Source organism: Papio anubis, chromosome 6, assembly GCF_008728515.1.
Source record: "Papio anubis isolate 15944 chromosome 6, Panubis1.0, whole genome shotgun sequence".
NCBI classification, from domain to species: domain Eukaryota; kingdom Metazoa; phylum Chordata; class Mammalia; order Primates; family Cercopithecidae; genus Papio; species Papio anubis.
Window position 1 is genome coordinate 159802121 of NC_044981.1, and position 13980 is coordinate 159816100.

Below are 13980 nucleotides of genomic sequence, written 5' to 3' on the forward strand. Positions count from 1 at the left end.
GAATCTTAATGTCCTGATTCAGGGCAAAGCAATCGGGTACACGCAAGTGAGGAATTTTAAGAGATAAAAATGTAACTCGGACAAATAAACATTCTTTATTCAAAAGTATCAAACGTCAGCATATTTCACCTATCAACATTTCCAACAAGCTTCAGTGTCCATTGTGCAAACCCATTTTTGCTGCTGTGGCAAATTAAATGGCCACATTTAAAATTCCCCTCCACAGTTTAGATACTGTTCTCTCTCTCTCTCTCTCTCTCTCTCTCTCTCTCTCTCTCTCTCTTTGTATGGTATGGCGAAAACTTTGATTGGGCTTTTTTTTTTTGAGGCGGAGTCTCGCTCTGTCGCCCAGGCTGGAGTGCAGTGGCCGGATCTCAGCTCACTGCAAGCTCCGCCTCCCAGGGTTACCCCATTCTCCTGCCTCAGCCTCCCGAGTAGCTGGGACTACAGGCGCCCGCCACCTCGCCCGGCTAGATTTTTGTATTTTTTAGTAGAGACGGGGTTTCACCGTGTTAGCCAGGATGGTCTTGATCTCCTGACCTCGTGATCCGCCCGTCTCGGCCTCCCAAAGTGCTGGGATTACAGGCTTGAGCCACCGCGCCCAGCCTGATTGGGCTTTAAAGCCTTAAACATTTGTAAAAATATCAGGCAAGCTCGAGTATTTTCAGACTGTGCCCTGAATTAATACACTTGGGGCAAAGTGGATGTCTCTTGCCACATTTAACTCACCAGTGTAGAAGCTGATAAAGGCTGATAGTCAGAACTTGGAAAGCTCTTTCTAGGTTATTTTTAACTAAGACAGTTGTAAAAGGCTTGATGGATTTAACTCCGTCACTTTCAGAGCAGTTAACTGAGTTCAGCCATCAGACTGCTTTGATTTGTTCATTAAATGTATTATGTTTGCATTACTTGAGTTCATTTGAAGAGACAGTCCCACTCTGTAAAATATCCAGCTAAGGGTTTGGAAATCTATTCAAATTTTGCATCCATTAATTCATCTTAGAATTTTCAAAGAGTAGGTACTTCAGGCAAGCTGAGATATATCCCAAATATTCGGGGAAACATCCAATCTACAGAAATGGTGTAACGTGTTTTTTCATCGTAAGCACGATTGGCGAGTTTATCCATTTAATTATTTTTCTCAATAGAACAAGCAACACGTCAAGACCATGAGAATCTTTTACTCTGTAGCTCTGTGCCCTGCTGTGCAGCCCAGTCACCTACAATGATTCAGTCTTATCTTGTCACGATGGTGAGCACTGGGATGGATATGCAAAGGCTCCTAAGTTCCGAGTTTATCATTTTAGAAATGCATTTCTCCATAGTTTAATGTGTTTGCTGATGACATTTATTAGAAATCTGAGATGAGCCGGATGAGGGGGCCAAGTCGGTAATCCCAGCACTTTGGGAGGCCGGGGCAGGTGGATGACTTAAGTCCAGACGTTTGAGATCAGCCTGGGCAACGTGGCAAAACCCCATCTCTACAAAAAATTAAAAAATTAACTGGGCGTGGTAGCGCGTGGTCCTAGCTACTTGGGAGGCTGAGGCAGGAGAATTGTTGGAGCCCGGGATGCCGAGGTCGCAGTGAGCTGAGATCATGCCACTGCACTCCAGCCTGGGTGACAGAGTGAGACCCTGTCTCACAAAAAAGAAGAAAAGACATCTGAGATGAATTTTTATTTTTGTGCCTCAATTACAGAAAAAAAAAATCAGAGCTGAAAACGGGTTGTATCTGGTATCATTAACGTTATCTGGAAATGGAAAAGTCTGATAGCAGCTGCCAGTCTGGCTCATTTTTAAAAGTTTTCAGCACCAGTCTAGAGGTAGTTACAATTATTTCCAGTAGGTTTTATCACTCCTGAGGGCTGCCATCAGCAGTTCTTTTCCAATCAAAATCATCTATTTTGCTGTTTCGCGAGCTGGTTGAAAATTACCATGTAGCTATGAAAGAAACCATATAAAACAAAATTAGATATTAAATGAAAGCACTATAAAAATCCAACATGTTCTTCTTTTTGGAGCAAAAACTGCTAAAAAGTAAATGGGGCCAGGCGCAGTGGCTCATGCCTGTAATATCAGCACTTTCAGAAGCTGAGATGGGTGGATCACCTGAGGTCAGGTGTTGGAGACCAGCTTGGCTAACATGGTGAAACCCCATCTCTACTGAAAAAAAAAAAAAATACAAAAATACAAAAATTAGCTGGGCATGGTGGCAGGCCCCTGTAATCTCAACTACTCGGGAGGCTGAGGCAGAAGAATCACTTTTACAGGGGAGGCGGAGGTTGCAGTGAGCTGAGATCAAGCCATCATACTCCAGCCTGGGTGACAGAGCAAGACTCCATTCCAAAAAAAAAAAGTAAATGGGATAATCTCATTTTTCACTTTGAAAAAAAAAGTTTTTTTCTTCTCAAATTGAAAGATGATCCAGGTAAACCCCACTTTAAGTTGAGGAGTGCACTGCAAAGCAGATAGATGATGCTCCCTAACTGTACAGACCCTCTACATATTGAAGCTCACTTGATCAGACATTTCCAAATTCATGTAAGTGCTACTTCCACGGATAACAACTCACAAATATGGAAACAGTAAACAAAGAATTGGAATTAGGCAAATGGTGGCCACTACACCTACCATGCAGTTTATTTAGAACTGAGTTTGCTTGTATCAGCATCTGGACCTAGTAAACCCACAAAGTAGCCATTTACTTATACTTCCATTCATTCATTTTACAAGTGCCCAGTTTGAATTTGATGCCCACGATGAGGTTTATAACATAACTACCATGATCCTTTCCCCCAATGAGGTGGTAGAATGCAAAAGGGCGAAGTAAACAGGAAACATCTATTAAGTGTTTTAGAGTCACCTGAAAATAAGCAAGGAGGGGACTACAGGCTAGTGCTCCAGGAATTCAAAAGAAAGAAAGATGATGTGGAGTCGAAATCACAGAGGAAGTAACCCTAGCCCTGAACAAAGGTAAGATTGAACTTACCAGGAGGAAGAGGGGAGAATATTCCCATGGGGAATTTTAGACATGAATGAAAATTTCACGCAGTGGGGTCAGTAAGAAATCCAGCCTGAGTGGAGCAGGAGGTCCCATTGTGGAGGAGAAAGCAGGTGACTGGCTTCATTAGGGAGATGAGATCACACAGGGGCCAGACGACTGGGGATTTGAATCTGGTCCATTATAGAACATGGAGACACTGGTTATTAACCAGAAAAGAAAATGACGAGATAAATTGTTCTGCAGGGTGAATTAGGAATAGTAGGCTTTGAAGATGGAAAGATAAACAGCCTATTAACTATGATCCAGGAGGAACTGGAGTGGGAGGCCTGGCCCCGCCATGTCCCACACAGCAGCAAATGCACAAAGAAGGAAGGGCCGAAGGCAGCCTTTCACCTTCCAAGCCCACACTCGGTGCCTGCACGCCTCACAGGAGCCTTACGCACTTACCAGGGGGCCATCTGAGAGCCTCCACACCACATTCGATTCCGGCAAGGACTGTTGGAGAACCGCAAGAAACCCTTCCCTGAAGGAAAACCAGAGACTCTCCTACTCTTCGCAGAGAATGGGAACCTTCAACTTTGATTCCTAAACTTTCCCAACATAAGTGACTTCAATGTGGCTTTTTGGTTTGTTTCCTAAGACCATTCAGATACTTGGAATGTTCCTCCTTTTTACCTTCTCACCCTATTCCTGAGATCCCACAGTTATAGGTTCTCCTAGTGCCTCTGGTCCAATACCAGGCATCCGTCCACTAAGTAGCAATGATGTCCCTGGGCAGTCACGCTCAGCCTGCTCATCTACCTTGTATACATTAAAGCCGTATAATTTCTTTATCTAGAAGACTATGTAACTAATATCTACCAGACTAAAAATAAATCATAATGGATGCCCATAAAGATGGGGGGGATGAAATGAGAAATTGATCCTAGACCTTCCCCATACTGATCATGTATTTATGGCACCGAAAGAAAAGTCCTTGAAATCAATCGGCCTTGCTTTTTGTCATCCTGCCTGTATCTCTGTGAATGCTATTGTTTTAAGGATCTGTAATGAAGTAAAGATAGTGTAATAATCTATATCATAAAAAATGATATCTTTTTTATCATAGCAATTGACTATCCTAGGAAACATTACCCGGTTGGTTGCAGCAGCTACAGTATCTCCCCGTCACTGACTCACCTGGAACCTCTCTGCGGATGATACGGGGCTAAAGTTCTTCTGTAGGTAGCAAATGTTCTGCCACCTTCTGCTCTCGCTGTGATGACATGTGATGCTCAGACCTCTCTTTCTGAACCTTCCCGCCATCATGCAAGATGCACTTCAGCAGATTCTTACTTCGATTTCTCTTTTTCGGGATCCCAGTATCACTTACTGCTTACATCATTTCACTAAGTTTTCTCACCTCTCAAAACCTCAGTTTTCTCCCCTGTGAAGGGGAATAATAATAGTATTTAGCTCATAGGGCTATTGTTAGTTTTAAATGACCTAATCTGTGTAAATGACATTATATTGTTGTTATTATTACTCCACCATGAGATAAGACAGCGAGAAATAGATTTAACACAGACAGCTGGACTTAACCCTCTGCTCCTTTTTTGAAACACTCTGTTCACTGAATCATGTTGGCCAATAAGAAAAGAGATGAGCTTTTACTTTGCAAGCTTGAATTCAGCTTAATTCAATGATGACTGAATCCATCGTTATAATTATCCAGTAGAGGGATAAATGGATGAACTCACCTATTTTTCTTAGTATAACTTTCAGATCAAAACAGTCATTAATCAGAGAAGACCCTAGCTTGCTTTTTTGTAGTCTTGACCAAATCATTGTCAATTGGTATGTAAAAAAGAAATTAACCCATATAATTGGTCTTTAAAATCTATATAGACTTAATGAAATAGCAGAATGTAATAGCATTTGGTGTAGGGGGTCAACAAATAATGAGTTTTGCACAGTGCACTCTTTCTTAACTAGAATTAATTATATAAACATTTGGTCTTTTCAGGTTTTCTTAGAACTTGACTTGACACCTGATTTTGATGCTTATGAGGTTTCTGACTTACTTTGAAGAATTACATAGTTGCTTTGTGATCATCTTTTCAGTTGAAATACAGGCATCCTTTGAATAACTGTCATTTCTAAATGCTTATTCCAAAGTTATGTTGTGATATTATAAAAAGTAATGTTAGGTGAATAGAAACCACAGAGTATCCAAAGTTCAGTCTTTATTCAGAGGCAGTAACTGAGATTCAGAGAAGTTAAATAACCTGCCCATAGTTAAATAGCTAGTGAATTATTGAATATTGTAGCTACTAAGTTATTGAAAATTTTATCTCAGGCTGTTTGCCTTGAAGTCCAGTATTCTCTTCACTATATCAGTATGACCCCATTGTTATTGTTGTACATTTCATAGATAAATGAATCTACTTTGCAGTTGGATAACGACAACTGTTTAGAAATTGTCATTGTCTATCTAAGGGAAATTTAGATAGTGAATTGACTGTTAGGCCAAGATTCATGGTATCTCCAAGTGACCAACGACCCCATTCAGAAGATGAAAACGTTTCCTCGAGCTTTTGGAAATACGATGGCTTAGCAGCTCAGTGCTTTAGTGACCCAGCCTTCGGTGTCAAGAAGAGAGAAAGAGAACGAGACATCCAGCTGGGAATCGAGAGCTTACTTCAAAGCTTTTATCTTCAGAGGAAAGAAATCTTGTGAATTTCATTAATGTCAATAAGATCTGAGAAGATTTGAAGTGGGTGAGCCCTTGGGCATCTCCAGCATGCCAAATGCTGTGGTTATCGTGAGTTTTGGTTGAAAAACCATTGCAACTTTGATTCACACACCCATGAACCATGACTTTGGAAATACCCATCGTGAGGTCATACTTCAGGGAATGTGGGGAACCTTCAGTTTCCAAGAGAACACGAAGTCAGCCAAGGAAGCAGTGGCTAAGCATGGCCCAGACACAGAAACACCCAGAATTCCAAATGGGGCAACGCACATTATGGTTAAGGGGGAGAAAAGTTGAGTCCCCTCAAAGTAACATAGCAAAGCTTTAAAAATGGAGTGAAAGAAGCATTTCTTCAGGATTCTAAAAGCAGATAACCTCACAGCTTCTCCCCAAAAGGCTCTTCTCTTACTCATTGTTAAAAAGAAAAAAAAAAAAGAATTCGATCCTAGGTTCCTAGGTTTTCCCCCTCCTGTCTCTTTTCTTTCTTACTCTTTCTCCTCCAGAAACGACCAGGTTGGAATTCATAGCTATTTCCCTATAATTATCCAAACTTTACAGGAGAAAACTCCTATTCTAAAACAGCTAAAGCTATTTCTATATAGTAAATTCAGTCCACGCTAACCCAAACACACACATTTCTGGCAAAACAAATCGTGACAATTTAATCTAGGTATTTAAACTGTAAATATCTTAAAAGATAAAATATACCCTTCCTTTTCCCCTTTCTTAATTCATATTTTAAAAAACTCAAAAGCAACCATTTCTAAATTCACAAAGGGAAAATGTGGCTGGGCGTGGTGGCTCACGCCTGTAATCCCAGCACTTTGGGAGGCCAAGGCGGGTGGATCACTTGAGTCCAGGAGTTCGAGACCAGCGTGATCAACATGGCAAAACTCTGTCTCTACTAAAAATACAAAAATTAGCTGCGCATTGTGGTGCACACCTGTAATCCCAGCTACTCGGGAGGCTGAGGCAGGAGAATCACTTGAACCTGGGAGGCGGAGGCTGCAGTGAGCCAAGGTTGCACCACTACACTCTAGCTTGGACCACAGAGTGAGACTCTGTATCAAAAACAAAACAAAACAAAACAAAACAAAACAAAAAAAATACAAAGTGGGCGGGGGAAATATATGCAGAATAATCCAACAGAGAATCTGTGAAGACTTAGCGTCATCAAGAAACATGATAATAATATATGCAGTGGGTTCCACCTGCACATACCTGCCAAGGCCTGAGCCAGGCCCCCAGGGCTCGCTTTCTCGCTCACCACAGCGGAAGACATCACTACAACCCAATCAGAAAAAAGCCAGCTTTAGCTGTGCCTGATGACGTCAAAGGTGACAAGTCTTAACAGGTGAAAATCCTTTTACTTGGGCATTAAAGCTCTTGAAATTTTTTAGTTCAGCATCTGAGAATCAACAATATGCCTTTTCTGGTCCAGAAAGAAACTATTTGATTTCTTCTGTCAACATTTTTGTTGTTGTTGTTTAATTCCACTCAGTGTTGTTTCAACGAGATTACCTGGCCCCACTGGGGAACACAGCGCAAGGCGATTTCTGCAGTTGGCTTGATTTCGACGAAAGCTGGGTACGGAAAGAGCTTTGATCTGGCCTGGGTTCACTCAAGTGCAAAGTGGCTACCTCGGGCAGCAAATGCTCCACATGCCAACGGCCAGGGAACAGCTCTAGACCAACGGCGGTGCGGCTGAACCGCGACGCCTCCGCAGCCATTTATTCCAGAGCCTTGGTTTTATGGCTGTCACTCAGTCTTGGGTGCGTGGAGAAAGTCAGTCTGCCTGAGTCAATGTCTCTTGCTGCCTGCAGCTAAGGTGAATGTTGTTCTATCACGATAATCCTCATGTATTTGTCTGAGATAGTTGCTAATTTCTACAGCCATTTCTACAGTCTAGCTGTTGAGTATCTAGGAGGTAACACAAACCATTTTTGTTACTGAGCATGGCGAGTTGCATCATAAAATTCAAGCTTCCGAAAGCAGATATTCAGTGTGAAGAAAGACTGGTAATGATAGTTTTATCATCATCTCAGTCACCTCTTAACCATTTCCTGATTCACTTGGGTGGTTTTTAATGGAGTTTCCCAAGTTAGTGTTTCCTGGGAGAATGTTTGGTTCGTTGCCTTCGAACAGCCTCCAGCTCTTCAGGCATCTCAGGTAGGAGAGCGTGTTGGGGCCGGGACTCTCTTCCCGTGGACCTGACAACTCTGCCTTCCCCAGTGTGGTCTGGCTGTTCGCTTTGAGAGTGCGATGCTGCTGCTTCAGCCAGGATGTTCTCAAAATTAACAGAAGGGCTTCCTTCCTGAAATCGTGCCTATTTAGGATCTTCTTAGCCATTACGAAAAAGTATAGATAGAGTTCATAAATGACTTCATCTGTTCGGCATCAAATGAACAACCCTTCAGGCATGTGGAGTGAGCAATCTAAAGGAAGCGTTTATTTGTTTTATTTTTCCAGTGCCTTCAATAAGGCTTTCATTTCCAAATAACTCCTTTGTGTGTTACTGTTCATACAATGGCTATATATTTACCATTTAAGAGTATTGCCCCAAAGCATAAGAGTAAGAAAAATCCAAATTTGAATTAAACTCTCCCTGAGCCTCGCAGTGGCCGTCACACAAAGTCTCCTGCTTTTCGTGTCTCTAGGATCCCCGAGTGTCCTGACTACAAGGAACCGTTCAGAGTTCTCAAGACGCAGGGCTCACTGGCAAGCAAAGCGCCACGGGGGACACACAGTGGGTGGCGGCTCTGGAAGGAGTGGGGTGCCTGGGTCCAGACGTACTTCCATGGGGGAGAAAGTGACCACTGCATCCTATAGGAAGCGTGGCTAATTAGGCTTCCTCAGCTGGATGGCAAGCTCCCCGGAAGGCAAGGGTCTTTTTTGTCTGGCATTGCCCTATAGCGCGGAGTAGATGCTTAGTCTACAGGGAGGACAGCCTGTGAAATAGCTGCAGCTGCTGCCACGACCCACGGCGTTCTGCAGGACGGAGGAGCAACGCGAGTAACGTGGGAGTAACGTGGGAAGACCTCGCTCTGGCCACCAAAGCTGTCCTTCCTTTCTGGCTTTGCTTCCCTCACCTTCGATCTTTTCCTTTCTCCTGTAATAGTCATCACTAAAGAAAGTAGAAGAAAGAATGAAGTTTGCACACAGTCTAGAATTGAACTGGAGAATACATCATCAAAATCCTATGTCATCCAAGCCTTTTGCTGGTCCGTGTCCACAGAGTGGCAGATATCTTTGTGAAATGTAAATGTGTCAGGTGCAGCTCCCCATTGCGGTGGCCCTCGGTAACAAGGTGTACGACTGTCCCTTCACAGCCCCAAGCTGAGTTCACGAAGTAGGGAGGATGCCATTGCTGGACAAGAGACCAGAGACTGGGATAGACACGTGCGTCCTAGTTCTGAAGAAAATGGCATCCAGAAAGAGAAAGCATCCAGTGGGCACAGTTTAAGGAGGTTTAGATAGAAAAATGAGTGTGCATATTATTCATGCTTAAACAGACTGCTTACGTCATCAAAAATACCAATATTCAGAGGAATAAATGCACTTAAAATAATGTTTAACCAAGAACAACTTTCAGGCAGTAGGTCGCATGCCTCCTGCATGGAGGGATCTTCAAGAACAGGAACTAAATCCCTTGTTCTCCTCTGCCTGCTTGTCATCCTTCCAGAAGCACCAAGTCTGGTTTAAACCATTGCTTTCGACCTATTTGTTTGATTATAAATAAAATGTATCTTTTCCATCATCAGTGTATATTTTCTAGCTGCCAGACATAAATACACTCCTTGCTTCCTAAATTGAAATGTCATTTTCCTCATCAGAATTGGCAATTGTAAATAACCGTTTGGGTTTGTTTTTTTTTTAATGTCCTATTCTCACAAATGTATTTTTGAACAGTGTCGCATGTATTTAAAATGGTGAGTTCACACTTAATCACCTCAATTTCAGGCTCTCAAAAAACTGTCAATATAGCAGGTTTGAAATGGAGACCTCATGACTCACCTGCTTCTCAACACAATTAGACCCCAAGGGTCATTGTTTCAGCATGAAAAGTAAGGGAAGTGTTCCTTTTTTGGCCTTTTCTCTACCCCAATGATACACATTCTGCAACCACAAAATATTCCAACTCCAACTCACTTTTTGAATAAGCAACTCCTATTGTGGTTTGTTCTTTTATCATTTGAGGTTATACAGTGTGGAAAAACAAAAAAGCTACATAGTTTACTTACTCCTACAGTCAAATATTTTTTAAAAAGTAAGAACATGAGATAAAGTTCTGCTTGTCATTGCTGCCTTCTGGGGCAGTGGAAAAGCAGGTGCCTTAAGCTTTCCGTTGTGTGCAGATCTTCCACGCCCTTTCCCTCTATCAGGAAAATATGTCTGTCTCCTGGTCTATTGAGCTCTTGACCTTCTGACTAATACACCAACAAAAGGCACCGTTTATGAGTGACTAATGTATGTATCTTTCTCCATAAGGAACTTGATCACGGCTGCCACAACTCAGCATCATCACCAACTATCTTTTCCGTGTGCCCTCCAGGGATTTGTGCAATGGGCTGTCTGCCCTACACAAACAGGCCATGCCACCATCTCCCTAGGTCCACCTCTTTCATGCCTAGGAGGAGTTTATCAGCTATAATTTGGAGAGAAGGGGCACACAAAGATGAGCCCGACTCTGAGGGGACATTTGTCCCTGCTTTGGTTGGAATCTGGGAAGCTGAAGTTGTTTCTGTAAAGCACGTTCCCTGCTGCTGACCTCCCCTGTCATGCAGGGTTCTCCCGCCAGCACCTCTGTTCAAATCCCTTGTTGCTTTTCGTCCTGCCCACATTCTTCCTTAACATCTTTTCTTTACACCTGTAACAAATGTCAACAACGCCTCCTCCCAACACAAGCTTCCTCCTCCTCTCTCAATCCAACTCAAAGCCCTTCGTGGAAGGCTCCCTGCAGCGGAGCCACAGGGCTTCATCTATCCCTTGCAGCCATTCCCACCTGCACCTTCTCCCACCTCAGAACACCATATCAATCTTAAGAAATACAAACAGAAAAGCCGGTGGACGTCAAAGGTGTATCTGTTTACATGTTTGTTTTTACAAAGTTTATTGTTGTTGTTTTTCTAAAAAGCAATAGGGCAAGAACCCTTTTGTTTAAAAATCTTATCTTTTGTTTATCTGATATATTCTTTTTGTTTTGTTTGTTTGTTTTTGAGACAGGGTCTCACTCTTCGCCCAGGCTGGAGTGCAGTGGCGAGATCATGGCTCGCTGCCACCTCGACCACCTGGGCTCAAGTGATCCTCCCACCTCAGCCTCTCAAGTAGCTGAGACTACAGGCGCATGCCACCACACCTAGCTAATTTTTTCATTTCTTTTATAGAGATGGGGTCTTGCTGTGTTGCTGTGTTGCTCAGGCTGGTCTCAAACTCCTGGTCTTAAGCAATCCTCCCACCTCAGCTTCCCACAGTGCTGGGATTACAGGCATGAGTCACTGTATCTGGCATCATCTCTCCCTCTCTCTCTCTCTGTTCCTCTCTCTCATTCATACATGTATGTGTGTGTATATATAATATTTTGTTCTATATATTTGAATATTTGGGATGATCGAACTTTAAATAAATTGAAATCCAGCTTTACCTGTGACAGCACAAAGACATGTACTATGAGGAAGGAAAAACCCACCTAATTGCAATGGCTTTGTGAACCATTTTAAGGTCATTTATTATGAATAAATGGCATGCACTACAGTTGTATGACTCCCAATCTGTTTTTTTCTTCTGAAAATCAGTGTTATATCTGCCTGCCTTCACCCTCACCAAAAGAAATGAATAAGGATAGCAATTTATTGTATGTATATCACAGAAGACAGTGATATTTCCCTAATAAGTTTCTGGAAACATCAAGCAAAAGAACTGCTTCCCTATGCTGTGTAGGATTGTAATTGTTATATTTATTCTGGTCTGAACCATTACTAAGTCTTTTTTAAATGTCTCAGATGACTAAGGAAGAATAAAAGGTTGGAAACACCATTTTTCCCTCTATTTTTCACATTCAAACAAAATAAACATTGTGGGTCTACAATTGAAATATGAATCAGATGAATTCTTTCTCTAGTGAAATGCACATTTTCAAGTTGCACTGAAGGTCCCTGGCCCCGTGGCACCCTCTAGGCCTGAGCTGTCACCCTCATCCTACTGGGTCCTCCCAGCCCACCTGTGCACTTTCCTTCCACCACAGATAAGGCAGGACACACTCATGACTTGCTTGCTGGGAGAATAAATGTCGTTGAAGCCCTTGGTTACCTGGCAGTGGAATACAACAGAAAGCATGGAATGACTATCATTAGAGAAAACAATTGTGGGATGTCTACACGCAGAATGGAAGCTAAGGGACCCCATTTTTGTCAGACTCCCTCACCCTTGGTAACTCCTGCAGCTTGGATACAATCGCATATCTCTTTTCTAAGGGATTCGAGATTGAGTTTGTGGTATAGAGGAGAGGCTGTTAGCCATAGGTTCCTGGCCTTTGAAGGCCACCCTAGAAATTGCGTCTCTCCTAGCACCTGAGAGGCAACTGAAGCGATCACTTCCAGACCCTACAGCTGACACACCTCCCTAGACTTGGGGACTCCAAAACTAGCAGTGACACAAACTCCCTGCAAAGCCCTGACTGACGAATAGCTGCATCCCAGCATTGAGTGATCGTTCGGGAGCAGCCAGGGCACGAGAAGCAGCTTCCTCCTGTCCCACCTGCACCTGGAATGAGCAAAATGATTTCAGGGAACTGAACACTTGGGTTACTGGGATTCAGGAGAAAGAGTTTGCCATGTGTTCAAAAGCAGCAGAGACGTGGGGTGGGGGCTAAGCCTCATTCCAAAGCAGATCCATTTTAAATCACAAGGAACAAACAGCCTGATCTCACAATAGACTGTTCCTTCTAAGGACACCATGCTGTGATTTCAGAAGACTCAGGGCCCGAGAGAACACTCTGTATATAACAGATCAAGAAACAGAGTCCCTGACTTGTCCTCTTTCTTGTAACTGTGATTCACTCGCTGTTGTTTACTCCATTATTCCTTCATTTTAGATTATTTTTCATTGGCTCCAATTTGGGAGTTGGTATTTTTGTATAGTTGCCACTGCTTTTAAAACTCCTCAAGATCGTGTAAAAATCTTGCATGTTTGTGTCTCCTCATAAGCATTCAGAGAAAATGCCTAGACTGTGTAGGACTTTTCGGGAAATTGCGGAGAAATAACTGCCCTCTTTGTGTGTTTGCATGCACCAGTGAACTCCGGAGATGGCATTGACTACAGCCAGCAGAAGAGGGAGAACATTGGTGACTTGATCCAGGAGACGCTGGAGGCCTTCGAGCGCTACGGAGGAGAAAATGCCTTTATCAACATTAAGTACGTGGTCCCCACCTACGAGTCTTGCTTGCTAAACTAACAGTGGCAGCAGCTGGGACTTGAAGCCTCCCGTTGGTGTTGGCATCATCCGTCTCTGCTGCTTTTAGCATCTCATTCCTTGTGACTTCCACAGCTTTCTTTTCTACAGCTGCTAAAATAGTGGCTTATGGGCCATTGGACTGTTAGCCCTATTGAGAGCAAGGCTTTCCAATACATAAATAGTGCCTGTTTCTTAGATTACAATAGTGTACTGTGCTTATTTGTTCTATGAGAAGAATTGCTTCTTTATACAGCTCCGACAGAAGCAGGAGTCCGAGTGAAACCTTCAGTTGTATAGACAATAAACTATAATTTTCATACGCAATTCAGCAATTGCTGTTCTGTGTGTGCCTGCCCTGGGGGTGATGTCAGAGGTTGTAAGGGAAGAGTTTATGCTGACTGCTTAATAGGTGTTTGTCATGGAAGAGAAGCATCGGTTCAGCCGTGCCTCTCTAGCAGCTGTGCGGAATAATGTGCTTTGACATTCAATAAAACTGTTGAATCTATATTCCAATTACAGCAGGAAATTTTTGCAGCCCATTATAACCTCAGCTACAGTTGTAATTAATGCCTTTAGCCTACTAGTGATCTGGGCTTCAGGGGCCTTTCAGTTTATATTTCGGTGCAGGTAGGGGAAGACTGGGGAGAGGACGGGGTCAGGGTTATGTGTGAAATGTAACTTGGCAAATATGTTTAAAAAAAAAAGAAAAGGCTAGCTTGAATCCTCGTCTCTCCGTACGGCACACTGCATCTCAGGACCTGGTGTGTTATTGACAAAGTGTTATCGGGAAGT

At 42.9% G+C, this 13980-nt stretch overlaps 1 protein-coding gene across 1 annotated transcript in view; it reads left to right on the forward strand.

Moving 5' to 3' along the window:
- Positions 1 to 13512, forward strand: part of PACRG (parkin coregulated) — a 575145-nt gene extending 561633 nt beyond the window's left edge. Inside the window, exon 5 of the mRNA XM_003898380.3 lies at positions 13028 to 13512. Coding sequence (XP_003898429.1) covers positions 13028 to 13188 — 161 coding nt within the window. The 3' untranslated portion in view covers positions 13189 to 13512. The remainder of the gene's footprint in view (positions 1 to 13027) is intronic.
- The last annotated feature ends 468 nt before the right edge of the window (positions 13513 to 13980 follow it).